This window comes from Mauremys mutica, chromosome 1 (genome assembly GCF_020497125.1).
Source record: "Mauremys mutica isolate MM-2020 ecotype Southern chromosome 1, ASM2049712v1, whole genome shotgun sequence".
Lineage (NCBI taxonomy): Eukaryota > Metazoa > Chordata > Testudines > Geoemydidae > Mauremys > Mauremys mutica.
Window position 1 is genome coordinate 178,731,318 of NC_059072.1, and position 20,200 is coordinate 178,751,517.

Genomic DNA, 20,200 nt, shown 5'->3' on the forward strand with positions numbered 1-20,200 from the left:
CTACATCAGCCCATGTCCCTTGTTGGTTTAATGCAAGTCACGAAGGTAAATTTCACCCATGCAACTTAAAAGTATAGCTTGCGGAAAACCATTCTCCCAGACCTTACTCATTTTAAAGCTGTTGTGGAACATACATCATAGATGGCAGGAGTAAGACCCGGGAAAGAGAAATAGCCACTCTGATTTATTTATGCTTTGTCTCAAGCTTACACCAAGGAGGTATAGCATCCACTATCGGTACTACAGAGCTGGTTCATATTGCATTAGAGACAAGGTGTTGGCATGTAGGCAAACAAAGCTGTTTACACTGTATTACAGACACTGTTCAAACTGCCATGATCTGCAGCTAGGAGAGTGGGGTGGAGGGAATGGTGGTTGTAGCTTCTGAACAGTGAACTATTAAGTTAGCCTATTGTTTTGAAAGGACAATACTACAGCTTGTTAGCAAGTGAAAAGAGTGTTTTTCACAGAATACATTAGCTTATCATGATATATTACATCTACTGGGTTAAACTGATTGTATTACAGTAAATATAGCATATAATAGCCACAGTGATTAGGAGGAAAAAAGTCTCTTGTGAGGGATGTGAGAGATCGATTTCTGTATTAAGGAGCTTTCTTGTGCTTATTGATTTGTGAATCACATTTCCTCCCCCGCAAGATGACAGATGTTCCTGATTAGTCATTTAAGCTTTTACAGAGCAGTAGTAGAAGTAAGTAACTGTCCACTTCACCGGGCAGAAGACCAATGAACTACGATTAGCAGCATTAGGTAAGTGAGTGGTTGTTCTTGGGGGTGGTGGGATTGTTCCCCTTCAGGGAAAGTTAGTTAGAAGAAAGTTGCTGTTCCAGTCCTCACAAGTATGAAGTTCCATAGCACAGTGTGGTTCTGGGAGGTAAAAGAACAAAGACTGCTTGGAGGAAGAGAACTTCCTTTAAACCTTGGAAGATGTCTGATTGATTTCTGTTGTGGTCTATCTCATCATAACTGTGTGTCATCCTCTTCTGCTGAGGCGATTGAGAGTGAAGAGGAGGAGGAGGAGCTGGCCTGTGGAAAATCAATAAGTAGAAATTTCTGATTATTTTATGGTTGTAGATAATGTGATAGCGATTCCTCATGCCACTGTGAACTAACAGTCTGTTCTGAACCTATGCCCAGTAGGAATTTGCCTTTGCGTGAGAAGCTAGTGAATTACTCTTGTATATGCACTTTACAAAGCGACTCAGTTGTCTAGTGGGAATTCCATGTTCTTGCTCAACTTCCATATCAAATCCGCCAAGGTCACAGATAAAAAGAAGTGTTTAACTATAGCTCTGCAAATCCAGCCTGGGACATAAGACATCACTGAAAGAATCTGTAGTTGGATCTTAATTAACAATTCTGGTGATAATACATGTGGAGGAATAGAATCCAGTTCATTCCTTCCTAGCTTTATTGTGTCTCCTGCATGAACAGGAGTAAAAACTTGTTTATTTTTCACAGCAAAGACCCTGAATCCACACAGGGATCAGAGCAGTTGAGTACAGGTGTCATTTTTCTGACAGTAGCAAATTTCAAACTCTTGTTGATGGCACAGTTTCCCTGAACCAGTGTGGTCAGAATATTTTTTCTCAGGACCTTTGCTGGTCGCACTTCGTCACAGTCTACCCGTCCCACGCCCACCAAAGAATCTGCACTGGTTTAGAGTGCTTCATATGGTTTTCCCATGTTCACAGTTACTTGGGTCCTGTGCTCCCTGTGGCTGAACAAAGAATTCCTGAGGATATGGTTCTCGTCTACGTTAATGAATGCTGTCTCTCAACACTCTCCCTCACATACGCACGCACATACATACACACACACACACACACACACACTCTTTCCCCTCTCCTGTCCTCCCGCCCCAGGCTCCAGTAGATACTGTGTGTGTGGAGTAGGGAGAAGAGGCAGTTTTACCCTGCTGTAACCAGGTCTGCCACGCCATACTAATTAACGTAGATCAGATCTGGTAAATCCAGAATACAACTAGAATTCATAGACCCCACCTCAAGTGAATTTAGTGACTGATTCAGGTTCCTTTCCCCACCACCTGGTCCGCAAGATTTGGTTAACTTAAGATTACCCACCCTTTCTCTCGGTTCTGGCGAGGTCCTCTCTGGCTCTGCTGGTGGGTTCTCTGTATAAGCAGGAGGATCAGTAGTGTCATATAGCTGATCTGCCAGAGAGGCAGTAATAGGAATATTCTGAGACGTAAAGTATTCATAGGTTGCTTTTTTACACACCAGTAGTGTCAGTCTGTCACCACTGTCACCGATTTTTGCTACAACCTTATCATAGGTTTCGTTCAGTACGTTCACGCCATTCACTTCCACCAAAATGTCCGCCTCTTCCAGTCCTGCTGCATCAGCTGGCCCACCTTTCAGTATCTGCAAACACAAGCTCTGAAGCTGTGATACCAGCACAGTACCATTAAAGTTGCATTAACACCAAAGTATTATAATAGAGAATGGATGTTCTGTGATTTTTTTCCCCCAATACAGGAGGAAGAGTAAGGATTGGAAAAAATTATTCTGGAGCAGAACTTAATTGGAGAAGGAGAAAGGAGGAGATTTTAACATAGTATTCCAATATATTCCAGTTTTATTACCAGTCCTGTAATGGGTTTTGACTTGGACAGGACTTCTGTTGTGGGGGAGAGGCAATGGTGGTAGTATGTAGATTTAACTGTGGTACTTAAGGGATCAGAGAATGGTTTGTCGTATTTTACATTTGTATAGTGTCTTGTGGATCTCTGATCACTTACATATATTATTATATTCAGTACAACACCCCTGTGGGTTAGATACGTATTAAGGAAGAAGAGAAAATAGAGACAAAAGTTTTGCAATTTACCCCAAAAGTTTTGCAGAGCTAGGAATATATCCGAGGTCTCCTCACTCCCACTCCTGTACCTTAATCACAAGACCATCCTTTCTCCTCTAGGGGTATGAATTCATGCTGGGTTCAAGGACTAAAACTCCATCAGTCAAGAGCACATAGGACAGACCTTGCCTTTTTGTTACATATGGCTTAGAATGACTTGCTCTGAGTGCAGTCACAGTACAGAAGGAAGGGAATGGATGTCTAACTGTAGCCCAGACTCTCCCTTCTGGTGTCTCATGCTTCTCCCAGGCTAAAAGCCCTAGGTTAGTACCTCTTTGATGAACTTCATGGGCATATTCTTGGTTGCATTCAAGCGGAAGCCGAATCCATTAGGACCCTTCACTAGCCTGCAGATTTTGGGCTTGTGATTCACCTCCTGCTCAGCATGTGAGGTCGGCTCTTCCTCTGCTTCAGCTGGAAAAGAATCTTGTCTTTCCTGGTAGTACAAACATGGGGAAACTTGAGCCTGAAAGACCAAAAGCAAAGGAAAGAGTTTATATGAATGTAAAAACTCCTACAGAAAAATCTGTCTAAACTAAGGCTGTCAGTTAATGGCAGATAACTCACGCGATTAATCTGTTTTAATCGCATTGTTAAACAATAGAAAGATTCCTTCTAACAATACCAGTTAGAAAACCTGTGTATGTTTGGCTTCGGGGTCTCTCTGCCTCCTAACCTGCAGTCCTGCTTTAGGAGAAGAGAATAGCCCTGCAAGAAACTGAAAATGCTTTTAACCCTGAAACTGCCTCAGAGTGCCTTTGGTAGAAAAGCCGTGCCTGTCTCTGTGGGTCCGGAAGACCGCTGCCACCATGTCATGGTCTCACCCCCACTTGGAACTGTTGGGCTCCAATGTGGGGACCTGACTTGGTTTCCCTCTAAACTAAAATCCTAGTTTAGATCTAGTAAGCTGCCACCACTCAATCAGGAAATGTGGATTGAGACACAGTCCTTCCCCAAAATCCTAGGGGATTCCAAGAGCCCCAAATCCATGGAGTTCTTACACCCAGGAGAAATAAACCATTCCCCCTGTTTCCTCCCCCCTCCCTTTTCCTAGGAGAGATACCGGGATCTAACTACAGAGGGATACCTCCCCCTTCTCTTTCCCTGAGAATCCACCCAAGGAAAGACCCTGTATGGTTCTATCTTGGATTACAGAGACAAGTTACTTTCTTTTTCTTTAATAAATTCTTTTCTATTAAGGACTTGTTTGGTCTTTCCTTGGGTGGATTCTCAGGGAAAGGGGAGGGAGAGGTATCCCTCTGTAGTTAGATCCCGGTATCTCTCCTAGGAAAAGGGAGGGGGGAGGAAGCAGGGGGAATGGTTTATTTCTCCTGGGTGTAAGAACTCCATGGATTTGGGGCTCTTGGAATCCCCTAGGATTTTGGGGAAGGACTGTGTCTCAATCCACATTTCCTGATTGAGTGGTGGCAGCTTACTAGATCTAAACTAGGATTTTAGTTTAGAGGGAAACCAAGTCAGGTCCCCACATTGGAGCCCAACAGTTCCAAGTGGGGGTGAGACCATGACAGGCTCTTCCTCTGTTTCAGCTGGAAAAGAATCTTGTCTTTCCTGGTAGTACAAACATGGGGAAACTTGAGCCTGAAAGACCAAAAGCAAAGGAAAGAGTTTATATGAATGTAAAAACTCCTACAGAAAAATCTGTCTAAACTAACGCTGTCAGTTAATGGCAGATAACTCACGCGATTAATCTGTTTTAATCGCATTGTTAAACAATAGAATACCAATTGAAATGTATTAAATATTTTGGATGTTTTTCTACATTTTCAAATATATTGATTTCAGTTACAACACAGAATACAAAGTGTACACTGCTCACGTATTTTTTATTACAAATTTATTAATAAATATAAATAAAATAATTTATTACAATAAAATGATAAAAGAAACTGTATTTTTCGATTCACCTCATACAAGTACTGTAGTGCAATCTCTTTATCATGAAAGTGTAATTTACAAATGTAGATTTTTTTTTGTTACATAACAGCACTCAAAAACAAAACAATGTAAAACTTTAGAGCCTACAAGTCCACTGTGTCCTACCAATTGCTAAGACAAACAAGTTTGTTTACATTTACGGGAGATAATGCTGCTCACTTCTTATTTACAATGTCACCTGAAAGTGAGAACAGACGTTCGCATGGCACTTTTGTAGCCAGCATTGCAAGGTATTTACATGCCAGATATGCTAAACATTCATATGCCCCTTCATGCTTCAGCCACCATTTCAGAGGACATGTTTCCATGCTGATGATGCTTGTTTAAAAAAAAAAAAGTGTTAATTAAATTTGTGACTGAACTCTGCGGGAGAATTTTATGTCTCCAGCTATATTTTACCTGCATTCTGCCATATGTTTCATGTTATAGTAGTCTTGGATGATGACTCAGCACATGTTCATTTTAAGAACACTTTCACTGCAGATTTCACAAAACGCAAAGAAGGTACTAATGTGAGATTTCTAAAGATAGCTACAGCACTTGACCCAAGGTTTAAGAATCTGAAGTGCCGTCCAAAATCTGAGAGGGACGAGGTGTAGAGCATGCTTTCAGAAGTCTTAAAAGAGGAACACTCTGATGCAGAAACTACAGAACCGAAACCACCACCAAAAAAAAAAAAAATCAACCTTCTGCTGGTGGCATCTGACTCAGATGATGAAAATGAACATGTGTCAATCTGCACTGCTTTAGATTGTTATTGAGCAGAACCTGTCATCAGGATGGACGCATGTCCTCTGGAATGGTGGTTGAAGCCTGAAGGGACATATGACTCTTTAGTGCATCTGGCATGTAAATATCATGCAATGCTGGCTACAGAAGTGCCACGAGAACACCTGTCCGCCCTTTCAGGTGACATTGTGAACAAGAAGCGGGCAGCATTATCTCCTGCAAATGTAAATCAACTTGTTTGTCTGAGCAATTGGCTGAACAGGAAATAGGATTGAGTGGATTTGTAGGCTCTAAAGTTTGACATTGTTTAGTTTTTGAATTCAGTTATTTTTTGGTGCATAATTCTACATTTGTAATTTCATCTTTCATGATAGAGATTGCACTACAGTACTTGTATTAAGTGAATTGAAAAATACTATCTTTTGTTTTTTACAGTGCAAATATTTGTAATAAAAATAAATATAATGTGAGCACTGTATACTTTGTATTCTGTGTTATAATTGAAATCCATGTATTTGAAAATGTAGAAAACATCCAAAAATATTTAAATAAATGGTATTCTGTTATTGTTCAACAGTGCTATTAATCGCGCGGTTACTTTTTTAAATCACGCGGTTAATCTTTTTAAGTGCTTGACAGCCATAGTCTAACATCTTGTTGTGTTTGAAATCTTTACAACAGTCAGGTTAGGTCCCACCTTTGAATTCTACTTGCTTATTAAAACCTCTTCAGTGATAGAGGTAGAAAGTTGCAACATGGGCACAAATGTGAGCAGGGATTTCTCCTCTAATTCATACAAGAAACTGCCTGGTAGTTGCAATTGGTTAACTTGTTGGTCTGTACTACTGGAATCTGGTATTGTTCCAGTAGTATATAGGAAGGTCTAGGGCAAGAGTAAATTGGGAAGTTCAGTGACATACTGCAGAAGTCTGCTGAGGGAGACAGACATGAACCCATCTCAGACATTCGCTATAGCGAGTACTTGAATAAGGGCTAATAAAAAGCCTTTGAAATGGTGCTTCTTTCAGAATGGACCCACTATTTCATTGCTGCCTATGTCTTATCTAGTGAGGAGCTATACAAGCCCAACCCCAGCCTGCATTGCCTTACCAGTTTATACATGGTGTCTGTCTGCTTATCCACCACCAGCAACGTGGTCTTTTCTCCACACCTCTTAATCTTCTCCACCACGGTGTCATGATCCAGTGCCTCCACTGACTCCCCATTTACAGCAACCAGGATATCATTGTCCTTTAGACCCGCCTTCGCTGCTGGGCTACCAGAATCAATGTCCTTAATTAAATGACCTGATCTCAAAAAAAAATAAAAAAATACAGGCCTAATTCAAATAGAGAAAAGCAGTTGTTCATGGGATGTGTTTGGTTTGGATGATAAAAGATATTTAAGATGGTAGAAACTCATTCTCTGATTTCAGGTTGAAATAAGCTTCCTGATTTAGCTAATTCTGGAGTAATCCTAGTGCAGATCTAGATCTCCTTCCAAGTGACTTGAATACAGGTTCCCTTTCCCCTGAACAAGACACATGGAAGTTGTAGTTTACTCTGAGGCAAGGGGCGGGGGAGTTTAAGCCTACTTAAAATAGAGCGCTTCATGATTTTGGTGAACCCAGTTGTGAGGGAGCAACCAAGGATCCCTTTGAAGCCATTCAGATAAGCCAGGGTTCTGTTGTGAAAAACCATCAGACATTACCCTGGACACATTGCTGATCCTCAAAAATGTGGGGTTGGAGGCTGCCACAAATGGAGATTATGGGAGCTGGACTGTAGTGGGTGAGGAGGGCCACGAGCAGCACAGTGGAATGTTCCTCCTCAGATTGGAAGGTTTGAAGGAGATTCATAGATTCCAAGGTCAGGAGGGACCATTTGTGATCATTTAGTCTGGCCTCCTCTATAAAACAGGCTATAGATTGGAGGTGCCTGGCTGTGGTGAGCTGTGTTTGGGGCGGGACTGGGTTGGCAGCAGGACAGGAAATGATCTTTCCAAGATGAGCAGTAGGCACTGGAGAGTAGGAGTCCTACAGGCCCCATAAAAGCGCACTACAGAGCACGCAGGGGCCTGGCTGATGGCTGGGTTCTCACCGTTACCATTTTGTTCCATCCTCAGGAAAAACCCATAGCCGTTGTCTCCTTTCTTGAGCTCCACAAGTCGGGGTTTGTGGGGAAGCAATTTCAGGCTGGCTGTGTCTCTTTTCAGCATCATCTGGTGGTTGCTGTAATACTGGTCAGTTTCATTATCTGATAGCAGAAACACAACATGGTTCCCAGACTTCTTCACCTGCAACGACACACACAATCTCAAACACAAGCCTTTGAGTGGAGTGTGTGGGCTGTGGAGAGCGTTATGTTGGCAGGTTCTTTGATGTACAATGGTGGGCTGTCAGGGGCGACTGTGTATTTTGCTGCCCCAAGCACGGCAGTCAGGCGGCTTTTGGCGGCATGCCTGCGGGAGGTCCGCTGGTCCCGCGCCTTCGGCGTACCCACCGCCGAATTGCTGCCGAAACTGTGGGACCGGTGGACCTCCTGCAGGCATGCCACTGAAGGCAGCCTGACTGCCTCCCTCACGGCGACCGGCAGGCTGCCCCCCGTGGCTTGCGGCCCAGGCATGAGCTTGGAGCTCTGGTGCCTGGAGCCACCCCTGTGGGCTGTAAGTGAATGGGCTGTAGGGTCTATACAGACTAGGTTGTTGGATAGTGCTCCAATATGTGCACCCATGTGCTGCCTATATGACTGTAGATGGCTGTACCTACCACAAGTTGCTATAACATTCAGCTGTGACTGCTCTGGAGCTACTGCCAATCTCCTTATGTTCCCATACCCTAACTTTGCGTTTTTTGTCTGTCCCCATAATACCCCTGTTTCTCTACTCCCATTCTTCTCTCCATCTTCACTCAAAACCTGCATGTTTCTTCTCCTCATAAAAAGTATTGCAGCAACAGTACAGAACACAAGTACTGCAGTTTTTCATAGTTAATAGAGTGGTTTGGATCATTATAGTGGATTGCTTCGCAAACTTATTTGATCGCCCCCCCCCTTCGTGTCTGTAGTAGTTTGTGTCCTCCCCCCATGTACATATACTGCCACCCAGTGGCAGAGCAGAGAGCAGCAGCTGCTGTTTGGGTGCTCAGCTCTGAAGGCAGCACTGTGCCAGCAGCAGCACAGAAGTAAGGGTGTCAATGTGAAAAGAGAAATTCAGCAATATCACTTTTCACAGCAGACTTAGCGCCCAATTGCCACCCTTATTTCTGCGTTGCCACTCTAGGGTTGACAGCCACCTCCAGGTATGGGATTGGGACGGTGGGGAGGAGAGCCTGAGCCCATGCTGTCTCCCAGTGAGGGATTGGGGGCAGGGGTGAGGGGAGGGAAGGGGAAGGAGAGGAGAGCCCAAGCCCAGGAGGTGGCGCTCCTGCTGTCCCTGCCTCCCAGGAGCGCATGGCCCTTCTGCACAAGCCCCAGCCACCCAGGGCTGGCAGCCAGAATGCTTTAAAAAAATAAATAAACCCAAAACAAAAACACACAGCTCGCTTCTCCCCTGACACGTTCCCATGCCTCCCTTGGGAGTTTGAGAACCGCAGTGGAATGCTGTAGGATTTGTAGTTTGGATAGTGGTACTCTGAAAGCTTTTCTAGCTCAAGCTGCTTCATAGTCATACTATGTTTAAATGCTTAAAGCCTCAGCATGTGTGATTTTTACCAAAGAGACTAATGGAAAAGTCACATGTTCTCTTCTTCCTATCCTTATCTCTGATGCTACCCTCAGTGGATCAGTGTTTGGTTTGATCTCTCAAACTACATTAATTATTTTCCCTAACACCAAGTAGATCTTTAACCTACCATCACCACAAATAGGAATATACCAGTTGTTGGGAGGATGTGGCAGAAGGACATTTCATGATCAGAAATGCAGGCTTTCTTGCACACACAGTTTGCTCTGGGCCCCTTTTACTGACAGCTAGGTTACGTTATTTGGCTCTGATCGAGTCTGTAAACTGCACTGTTAAAATTAGTTTTGTGTTTCTTAGCAGGAGGGAATCACATTTCCTGGAAATCCTCCTTTTCGTAACTATCCAGATCTTCACATCAAACCCTTCTTCAGCTAAATCACAGAGCACAAACTGCTGTGATTTCCAGTCTTACCATCCTAATATCAGAAAGATTCCCCATTGTACTAGACTCCATCCCAGACGTGCTGATTTCATCCTCCTGGGCACCAGAAAGATTTTCAGAATTCCTAGTACTGTGCCACCATTTATTTAATCAGGCTTATGGCAACAGTATAGTTGTGGTGCTTGCACCACTCGGGCCTGACTTGAGGGCAGTATTCTTCAAAAGCAAGCTTAGGGTGTCTGGTGGAAGTCTGTCCCTGACTTTCAAGAACAGCCAACCTTTTCAGCAGCCTTGCATTCCAGCTACCCTGACCCATCCAAGAAACAAAGCCAAAGTAGCAGTATATTTTGTGACTGAAGTGTTGCTGATAATGTACGGTATTGACCTCAGCCTCTTCACCTGCTCTGTGAATGCATTCAGTGTTGACATTGCTGCCCAGTAGCCTCAGGTGGAGGAACTGGCCTTAAATGAAGGAAGAAGAGGAGTCATGCTAGTAGATACCTTTTCAACCACTTCCTCATGTTTGTCGTTTTCCACGTTCTTCCCATTCACTTCGATCAGGCGGTCATTATGTTGGACTCCTGCTTTTGCAGCCACTCCTTGTGGGGACAAGCCTATGATGAAGACACCCTTCTGACCTAGAACAGGTGAGAGAACTTACTACGCAGAGCAAGCCACTGGCACATGCCTCCACTGGTTGCCAAGCAAATTCCATGCTGATGTAAGGTGCTGTAGTGACAGCCCCGGAGACCTAGGGGCTCTGTTTATCCATAGAACAGATACAGTGACAGCACAAGTTTTTTCTACCCAGCCCACACCTGTGTGCCTCATCCTGGCTCTGGAGGGATAACTTCTAGAGAGGGGAGGGAACTTCATCATCTGTGGCCTAAACAGCCTCTCTGCTGTGACTGCCCAAGGCACCAATTATGGTGGCTTGGTTGATTGGTACTACTAATGAAAATGGAGTGACTTTCTAAAGTTTGAATTGGTTAAGACCCACTTTTATTGTTTGTTGTGGCTTATCCACATGTCAGAGTTTCTTGTGTTTGAAAGACTTCCAAATTTCATCCCTGGGTTAGTCTAGTGCACAGTGTTATTTATATTGTGCTAGCACCCTCCGTGAACTAGGCACTTTCCAAACAGAGAGAGACAGTACAGGTCTACAGAAGCCTACCCATTCTTTTGCCTAGCATTTTGGAAAGGGCAAGTATGGAGAGGGTTCAAAAAAAAAAATTTCTTAGTTCAATTTTGTGCTTCCCACGTGAACACATCTCGATCAGAAGAGGCTCTTTGCCTTTTGCACACTGTGTCATTCTTTGCTTCAGCCCCTTTCACATGGTTATCTTCAGATAAGCTCCAGAACCCTGAGGGCTGGTTCCCACGGTAATTCAAAGGAGGTGCCTGGGACTTTGAGCAATCATTTGTAGGGCGCTTCTGGCATCTGAGGAGGGCTTGGTGCAAATGGTTTTAGCAAGTCTGCTTCAACAGCTGACAGAAAATAGAACAGGCTGTTGAAGAACCAACTCCCATCCCCACTCCTAACCAGAGGTAATGTGCCCTTGGGAAATTGCCTACTACCTACACCCATTGTTCTCACCAACTGTGGTTTTCAAGGAGAAGTCATAACTGTTTCTCTCCTTCACCAGGTAGCAGAGCCGAGGCTGTGGAACTGGAGCTGTCACTCCATTCGTCACTGGCGGCTGCTCCTTTTGCTGCTGGGTTGTCTGCTTCTGACCCAACTCTTCAAAGTTCACCCCTTCTTTCTCTGCCTTTTCATAGGATGCCTCATCCAGAATGAGGACAGTTACAGAATTCCCACTCCTTTTGACCAGCTCCACTACCTGCAATAGATAGAATGAGCTTGGAGGTAGTAATGTCAGAAAAGCATCCAGATGGCTGATACAAATTCCCCCCTCGGAGCACAGCACATGCGAGCTCTGCAGCTTCCGCTGCCCTTAGTATTTCATCAAGGATCTTTTCCCCTTTGCTCAAGCTCTAGTGAAGCCAATATGTGAGGTACAGATGATCCTGTGAGCTCAGTTATTCAGCTCTCAGATTTTCCAGCAGAAGTTACTGTGAGGAGTGGCAGGTGAAGGTTTGCTGAACTGAATACCGAAAGTGGGGCTGAGGTTTTGAGAAATGTCTGGGACCACAAAATATAGTTAGACTTACCTGTGCATGCTCTTCCTTATCCACAAATAACCCATTGACCCTCAGGATTCTGTCTCCATCCTTCAGGCCGGCCCTATCAGCTGGACTGCCCTCCTCCACGTTCCGGATGAGGTGACCCAATTTGTTTTTCTCAATGCGCAGGTAGAATCCATAACTCTCCCCCTCTTGTTTGGTCACTATGCATTCTCGAGGATGGAGAGCAGAGGTCATTTCTGCCAAGCAGAATGGAAAAGGGGTATGTGTAAAAACAGGACCAGGAAAAGGAAGTATGTCCCCTTTAAATATTGTGATAGACCCAGGCCAGTTGGGAACAGCAGAGTAGTAGAAGGGAGATATACTGGCCACTGGATAAGCAGTTTTCTGTTCCCTGAGTGACCAGAGCAGGGGCTGCTCCAGGCTAATGAGAACACCTGACTCCAATTAACCTGCTAAGAGTCAGGTGAGGCCAGAGGGTCGCTCTCGTAGGTAGGCGGACCCGAGCAGCTAAAAAGGAGGCCACCCAGGAGGCAGAAGCACCCAAGTCTGACCCCCACCCTAACGCCTCTGAACCAGTAGAGGCAACAGAGACTGGCCCCTAGATCTTGGGCAGATTAGCCCCGGGAGAGGAAATTTTGGACAGGACCAGGCAGAAGACCCAAGGTATGACAACATCAGGAAGGAGGTGACCAAAATAGATGGGGTCCCCGTGGAAGGGAAAACCCAGGGGACAGGACCCTACTTCATAATGAAGAAGGATCGCTTATACCGGGTTGCACCAGTACAGGGGCAGAAGGTACAGCAGATCCTAGTACCTCAAAAACACCAGAACGCAGTATTAAGTCTCGCTCATAGTCATCTTTTTGGGGGGCATTTGGTGGTAGAGAAGACCCTGGCACGGGTCCTATGACGGTTCTTCTGGCCTGGAGTACATGAAGAAGTGCGGAGGTACTGTGCGTCCTGCCCAGGGTGTCAGCTGCACAGTCCCCGTCCCCACCTGAGGGCACCTTTAGTACCCCTTCCCATCATAGAGGTCCCCTTCGAACGAATAGCCATGGACCTAGTGGGACCCCTGGAGAAGACAGTTCGGGACCACCAATTTATACTTGTTGTTTTGGACTATGTTACTCGCTACCCAAAAGCCGCCCCCCTGCGGAACACAGCCTCTAAAACAATAGCCAAAGAGCTGGTGGGGATCTCTGCCCGAGTGCAGCTACTAAAGGAGATATATACATACCTTGAGAGCTTCAGTCTACCATACGCAGACTGATGGGTTGGTAGAAAGGTTTAACTGAACCCTCAAGGCTATGATAAGGAAGGTGGTAAGTCGGGACGGGAAGGACTGGGACACCCTACTACCCTACCTTATGTTCGCTATCCAGGAGGTACCTCAGGCCTCAACTGGATTCTTCCCCCTTTGAGCTGTTATATGGGCGCAGCCCCCGAGGCATCCTGGACATAGCCAAGGAAATTTGGGAGGAGGAACCCAATGAGGGGAAGAGCATAATAGAGCATGTGCTACAGATGAGGGACCAGATAGCCTGGGTCACTCCCATAGTGAGGGAGCACCTAGAGAAGGCCCAAGAGGCCCAGCAAACCTACTACAACCGTCAAGCCAAGGTTCGTTAGTTTCAGCCTGGTGACCGAGTAATGGTACTGGTACAGACAGCCGAAAGTAAGCTGTTGGCCCAGTGGCAAGGGCCCTATGAAATAGTTGAACCAGTAGGGGAAGCAGCAAAGAGTCCTGTGGCACCTTGTAGACTAACAGACATTTTGGAGCATGAGCTTTCATGGGTGAATACCCACTTCGTCGGATGCAGTAGGGGAAGTAAATTACAAGGTGCGACAACTGGGACGTCAAAAACCAGAGCAGATATATCATGTCAACCTTCTGAAACCCTGGCATACCCGAGAGGCATGCACAGTGTTTCGGGAAGACTTGCACCCAGGGAACAAAAACCCTGAACAGGTGAGGATGTCTTCTGATCTAACGACAGCCCAGAAGAAAGAGGTAACTGAGATGATCGCCCAATATCAAGATGTATTCTGAACAAAGCCAGGTCGCACAACTGGGACATATCACCACATTGTCACGAACCCTGGGGCTAGAGTAACAATGAGGCCCTACTGGGTGCCAGCAGCCAAAAGCAAGGAAATAAAAGCGGAAGTCAGGAAAATGCTGGAGATGGGGATCATTGAAGAATCTCATAGTCAGTGGTCCAGCCCAATAGCGTTGGTGCCCAAACCTGATGGCATCACAAGGTTCTGCAATGACTTCCGTCGACTAAATGAGATATCCCAGTTTGATGCCTACCCTATACCCCGCATAGACTAATTAGTGGACCGTCTGGGGAATGCCTGGTACTTAATGACCCTAGACTTGACAAAGGGGTACTGGCAGATTCCCCTAGCCGAAGATGCAAAGGAGAAGACGGCGTTCTCTACACCAGAGGGTCTTTTCCAGTATATGGTCCTTCTTTTTGGACTACATGGGGCCCCAGCTACCTTTCAGTGCCTCATGGACAAGTTACTATGCCCCCATGCCAGCTATGCTGCGGCCTACTTGGATGATGTACCCAGACTGGGAAACCCACTTGAAGAAGGTGGGGGTGGTCCTTGATACCTTCAGGCGAGCTGGCTTTATGGCAAACCCTGTTAAGTGTGCTATGCGGTTCACGGAGGCCAAATATCTTGGCTACGTGGTAGGAAAAGGTCTGGTAAAACCTCAACTGAACAAGTTAGAGGCCATCCAAAATTGGCCACTACCAAGTAGTAAGAAGCAAGTCCGAGCATTCCTAGGGGTGGTGGGAGTATTACCGGCGTTTCCTCCCCCATTTTGCCACAAGGGCAAGTCCTCTAACAGACTTAGTGAAGGCCCGTGGTCCAAATCCAGTCAGATGGTCCGACGGGGGAAGTAGCCCAGGGAGTTGTAGCTGTTGCGCAGCTGTATCAGGAGGCACTCTAGATGGCTGGAACCCGGAGTAGAGGGCGGGCCCGGGTTCCCCCCAAACCTCCCAACTTCTGATCAAACACAGGAGGAATTGACCTGGACTGCGGCTTCTACCAGAGGGGAAGGTCTCTGGGCTGTTTCCCGACCCACAGGGTGAATCTGTGAGGCGAGCAAATCCGCCAATAAGTGGAGGAACTTTGTCACAATATACACTGGGTAGGTCATTTGAGCCAAAGTGTTTTTAACAAAGATAACAAAAGAAGAAAATGCTTTTGTCTTCCATCTCAGATGAAAATGGTGTCTGCCTCTTGCTAAGGAGGAGACTGACTCAAGGCAGAATGCCAGAGAGAGAACTTGTCTGCTGTGGAAAATAAGATGAGAAAACTGCTCAGGGTCTATTCCAGAACTGATGGGAGAGAAACCATAATGCAGATTAAGCTGACAAATGTTGCCAGTGGTAAAGAAAATTGAGGTGTGGCTAAAATGGAATTCTTAGAAGAGGGCAAGATTAAGAAAGAAACAGGTAGCTTTGAGCAAAGTGACCCTTCTTAGTATTTTTGGCTAAACAGAATTAAGTTGGAACAAAGAGGTTTTTATTTGGGTCATTAATTGGTCAAAGAGACTGTTGGGGGAAATATTACTCCTGGGGGAATTGTGCGCCATTACGCAATGCAGAGTTTTTCAGAAATTAATATCATGTGTGCACAATGTCCTTCCTCCACAGAAATGGGCTGTAGTGCTGCTAGCTGCCGCTATGGGCCACTGGACTCAGCAGAGCCCAGCTTGCACATAGAAGACACTGCTGGGGGAGGGAGAGGGAGCTAAGGGTTCGTGGAAGCTGCAGTTCCCAGCATGGCCTGAGGGAAGGAGAGAGTGGCGCGCAGGAAACTCCGAGCAAGCCTGGGACCGAGGATCAGGTTGTTTCTCCCTCTGGATCTCTGCGGGGAAGGGAGTCGGGTGTCGGGGAGGTGTGGGGGCTGCAGCTGGCCTCTGGGGGGCAGAAGGGGTGCGGGTATCTGGGCTGGGGGGGCGGACCATGGTTGGACTCTGCAGAGGAGACGGTTCGGGTGTATTGGCTGGGGGGGGCCCCGCAGGTGGGCTCTGTGTGGGAGGGGTTGTGAGTGTCTGGGCTCTGGGAGGGGTGGGGAGGAAAGGGGCAGAGAAACAGGAACCGGGTTGTCATAGGGGTTTCTTCAACTCTCTACTCTTGGGGGAATTTTTGTATGTGTCTGTATTGTTACAGACATACTTGTTGACAGGTATTTTTAAATAAATTACCAAAATTAATGAAAGTGGCATGATTATGTAGTGCTATTTTGGCAAATAAAACTTGCAGAATTTTAAAATATTGTATGCAGATTTTTTTTTTTGGTGCAGAATGCCCCCAGGAGTAAAAATATTAAAGAAATTAAGGGAGCCTAGCTTGCCATGTCAGCCTGTAGCTGCTGATCTGTTCTAATTACTATACAAAGCCCTTTTTTCTGGCTAAGTTCAGTGTCTGTCTCTATATCCCCAACCCCTTCCACACAGAATGAAATGTGTACTTCCCTCCTTTTGCATAAGCGGTTAAATTTGCTCTTGTCCCATTTGTGCTGAGTCTGGAATGTAGGGTGACCAGATGAGAGGAAGAAAATATCAGGACACATTGCGGGGGGGAGGGGGAGGTCCGCCGGCGGAGGAAAAAAAAAATCAGGACAAACACTTATATATCGGGACGGTCCCGATTTTATCGGGACATCTGGTCTCCCTTCTGGAGTGAGACCAAGGGAGTTATTGGTCCCTTTGAAAATGAAGCCAGTCCCACCTATTGAATAAAAATATTTGAGATAGGAGGGGCTGAGGGTCCTTTGGCTCTGATAGAGTTCTTCATACTCAGACTTCAGGTGCAGAGAACTAGAGATAGGCATTGCTATTGTAAATGTTTCTGCTGTAAATGGGGAGAGGAAAGACAAATAGATGCCAAGGAAAGAATCTGGATTTACTAAATGTTTTGAATCCCTTCTGGCCTAATCTACACTTAAAACTTCTACTTGCATAGCTGTGTTGGTCAGGGGTGTGCAAACCCATCTTCCTAGCTGATAAAACCCCCAGTGTACATGCAGTTATGCTGATGGAAGAGGGCTTTGGTCAGCATAGCTAATGTCATTCAGGAGGCAGTCGTAAACCAGTAGAAAAACTCCTGTTGATGTATGTCTACAGGAGGAAGCTATGCTAGCATAGAGGTAGCCTCACTGGTTTGGGAATGGGTTTTAACTATTTTGCTGCTGGTTGTTTGAGCAGAAATGTCTAGATAATATGCTTATCCCACAATCCTAACCTGCCTTCTCAGGCACCAAAGATCTCAGCTCACTACCTATCTAACTGCCAGAGCTTCTAGCTTCTCACCCTGCTGACCTCTACAGTACAGTGATGCATAATTAGTACAAAAATTGTGACCCACCTTGGAGGAAATTGGATATCTTGAAGGAATTTGAAAAAAGTGTAGAAATAGCAGGCTATGTTCATTATTTTCCATTTATTTCACTGAAAAACTCAGTTTTTAAGTGTTATGTTAAATGATGCTGAATTTCCAGTCTGCTGCCCCAGCGTGCCACACACACCAGGGGATTTCTGTGCAGAATTTAGGGCCAGCTGCCTGTGCAGCAGATGGGGCCTTTGGTGTATCATTACGAGGTGGGATGGATCTCTGTTCTTTTGGGTGCCTGAGCATTATAAAATGCACATCAAGGGAGAGTTTAATACATGGAAAATAAGGTGTGTGACTTCACTTTGGGTAACAGGACCAAGGAGAGCCAGTTTCACTGTTTCAACAGCTCCTGCAAAGAACTGTGCTAATATGTGTTTGTGTAGGAGTTGCAGGGGCTAACTATGACATCTTTCTCTGAGTTGCTTTTCAGAAGTCTGTGTAATGATGTAGTTAATGACCTATAGCCCTTTGAATGGGCTTTTGGCTGCTTACCACCACTAAGAGAGAAATCTGTCAAATGACCAAGGCAAGCTGTGATGCAGAGATTACCCATTAATCGCAGCCCGGGCAATTAAAGTCCATGTGATCACCTACTGTAAGGTTTTACATGTCTGTCTCACTACAGCTGTCTGTTACTCAAATTGCCCCAGGTTCCTGACCCTGTGAATCACTTTCGGTGACCACCTACAGGATACTAGCCTAGGTCCACAGAGACCATGAGCTGCTTTGTGGCTAGTGAGAATCATCAAACAATAAATTTGGGTTAGTTTATAGAGGAATAGGCCCATGTCACAGAGATGGTCTGGCCTGGGACTCTGTGGGTCTGGAGATCATTAAAAAGACAATATTTCCAAGAAGCATTGACAAAATTTGTCCAAGATCCCATTAATACCAGAGAAGTCCTAGCTGCGGACATGTCCCTCCAAATTGTTCACTGTTGTTATCCCCCTGGAGGTGGATGGACGAACAGACTCGCACACATCATTCTTGTCAATCGGGTTATATTCCTGGTTAACTCCTTGTGTGGACCCTCTCATTCTGGAATAAGAGTCCCTTATTCAGAGCTTTTTAACAAATTCAGAATAAGGTACTCTGTGTGAGAATGCCCACACAGAGTTAATCAGGAAATTAATCTGCTTTCAATTCACACCAGACTTTATTCTAGATTAATTTTCATGTGTAAACAAGATTTAAAACAATCCCCCTCCCCCCCCTTTTTTTTAAAAAAAAAAAGATGGTTGCGCCTTTAGTGAAGAGGTATAGGTGGGTCAGGTCAACTAGCATATTGAAGGTCAGAGGGGCACAGATGTGTTATGGAAGCTGAAGGAAGATACTGGAAGGTTTGGGTATCTTGGAGCCTCACCCATTGATCAGACAGCTGGAAGGATTTAATATACTGCAATACCTCAAACTTCGCTCGGAACATATCCACAAAAGAGAAATTAAGACTGAAGTAAATTCTGTTGTAGCAGGTACATCCTTTCCTAGTATCTAGAGATACTTTTATACCTAGACCTGATTTGGAAAATTTCTCCTGGCAGAGGGTCTTCAGGCCATCCCAAATACAGCTCCTGTGTAGGTAGAGAATAGGAGCCCACAGCACATGATTTATCTGCTCTCCCTTTGAAAATTCAAGATTTTCCCTGATTCTAGCTACCATGCAGTTGTACTATGGCAAATTCTCAGTGTAGACAGGCAAAGCTACCATTTGTACTCGTGGAGCTTACCCTGCTGGAGACCAGAGCAGGCTGCATTGGTGAAAATTGCAGCTCATAGCTGTTTGTCCTATGTTTTCTAGGAGTGTACACCAGAGCCTGAAATAGAGGCAAATCCCAGTGTAGACAAGGCCTAAGAAACATTCAGGTGCAGGGAAAGGCAGATGGTGAACTCATGCACCTCAGAGGGAAGTGGGGAAGCTAGCACAGGGCTCAATGTTACTTCTCCTTTTTCTGCATAAAAGCTTTATGGGGAATGGGGGTAAAGCACCTAAAAAGGTAACCAGGATAGTAAGGGGGAAAGGGGTTAGTGAAGAAAGAAGGGAAGTTCTTACCTGTGTCTGCGTAGAGCTGTTCCTTAGGGAATTCTCTCCAGCAGTCTCTCCTGTGGCTGTACCTGTAGGTACAGCTGAACTTTGATTGAGCAAAGGTTAATTTAAAAGATTATTTATTTAACCGAGTCTCATGCATGTGTTTACCTACTTGATAACCTGCTTGCAGAGGTGCAAATCACTTCTCCTTTCTCAGCAACTTTGAATTCTGCTGCGGTGTTTCATTGATCATTGTACTCTCAAACTACGACTTTCACGGGGAGCAGATCCAAGATAAGCCTGATCTTTGCTCTTGGTGAGAGCTTTCCCCTGAGAGAGAGAAGGGTTCCCAAGGAGCAGATCCAAGACCTGCTCATCCACTAGGAATGAGCATCTGCAGGCTCTGGTGACAGACAGGGACTCAGCTATTGGAAATAATGCTTGTGTTGCACCTCTGCTGATTGTAGTCTCCAAATTAGTAACTGGCCTGATTATAATGTGGTAAAATGGTGTTGCGGGGTTCCGTGTTTAATGCTGATTGTTTCCATAGCAAATTAGCCTGGTTTACAAGGAAAAGTAAATTTAAAAGACACATTTCCCTGTGTAAACTGACCAAATTTTCTATGGAATCAGTGAGGCACGATATCCATGTCTGTCATGGGCTAAAGAATAGGAACAAACAGTCCCAGAGGGGTTAGAGGTAGTGGAAGTGAAATGCATGGAAATCTCAACCTGAATGTTGCATTAATATGATCTTTGCATGTAGGCAGGATGAATGTGTATATATATATATATACATACATATATGGAAATCTTCCTACTGGACCTTGGGCATGGACTCCATGTGAGTTTGCAAGGCATGCTGAGGGTAGGAATTATTGTTTGTATTACAATAGTAT

At 45.2% G+C, this 20,200-nt stretch overlaps 1 protein-coding gene across 2 annotated transcripts; it reads right to left on the bottom strand.

The window, feature by feature from the left end:
• Nucleotides 1-162: 162 nt before the first annotated feature.
• PDZK1 (PDZ domain containing 1) lies at nucleotides 163-19,417 on the bottom strand. Of its 2 annotated transcripts, none has more exons than XM_045002047.1 (9): nucleotides 19,326-19,417; nucleotides 11,883-12,094; nucleotides 11,308-11,551; nucleotides 10,212-10,348; nucleotides 7,687-7,882; nucleotides 6,698-6,894; nucleotides 3,174-3,368; nucleotides 2,107-2,406; nucleotides 163-1,048 (listed from the first exon to the last, which is right to left on the bottom strand). In XM_045002047.1, the coding sequence occupies exons 2-9, from the start codon at nucleotides 12,090-12,092 to the stop codon at nucleotides 983-985; spliced, it is 1,545 nt and encodes a 514-aa protein (XP_044857982.1). In that variant the 5' UTR covers nucleotides 12,093-12,094; nucleotides 19,326-19,417; the 3' UTR covers nucleotides 163-982. The 2 variants fall into 2 exon arrangements, with proteins under 2 accessions (XP_044857982.1, XP_044857983.1); XM_045002048.1 differs by lacking the exon at nucleotides 19,326-19,417 and adding an exon at nucleotides 12,674-12,781.
• Nucleotides 19,418-20,200: the final 783 nt, after the last annotated feature.

What these genes read in the sequence shown, in the direction of transcription:
- PDZK1 (XM_045002047.1), bottom strand. Translation starts at nt 12,092, where the DNA reads ATGACCTCTGCTCTCCATCCTCGAGAATGCATAGTGACCAAACAAGAG. An exon ending in CTCCTTGAAAACCACAGTTG is followed by an intron (nt 10,349 to 11,307) that starts GTGAGAACAATG and finishes CACCTGTTCTAG; the next exon opens with GTCAGAAGGGTGTCTTCATC. An exon ending in CCATGAAGTTCATCAAAGAG is followed by an intron (nt 2,407 to 3,173) that starts GTACTAACCTAG and finishes TTGTGTTTGCAG; the next exon opens with ATACTGAAAGGTGGGCCAGC.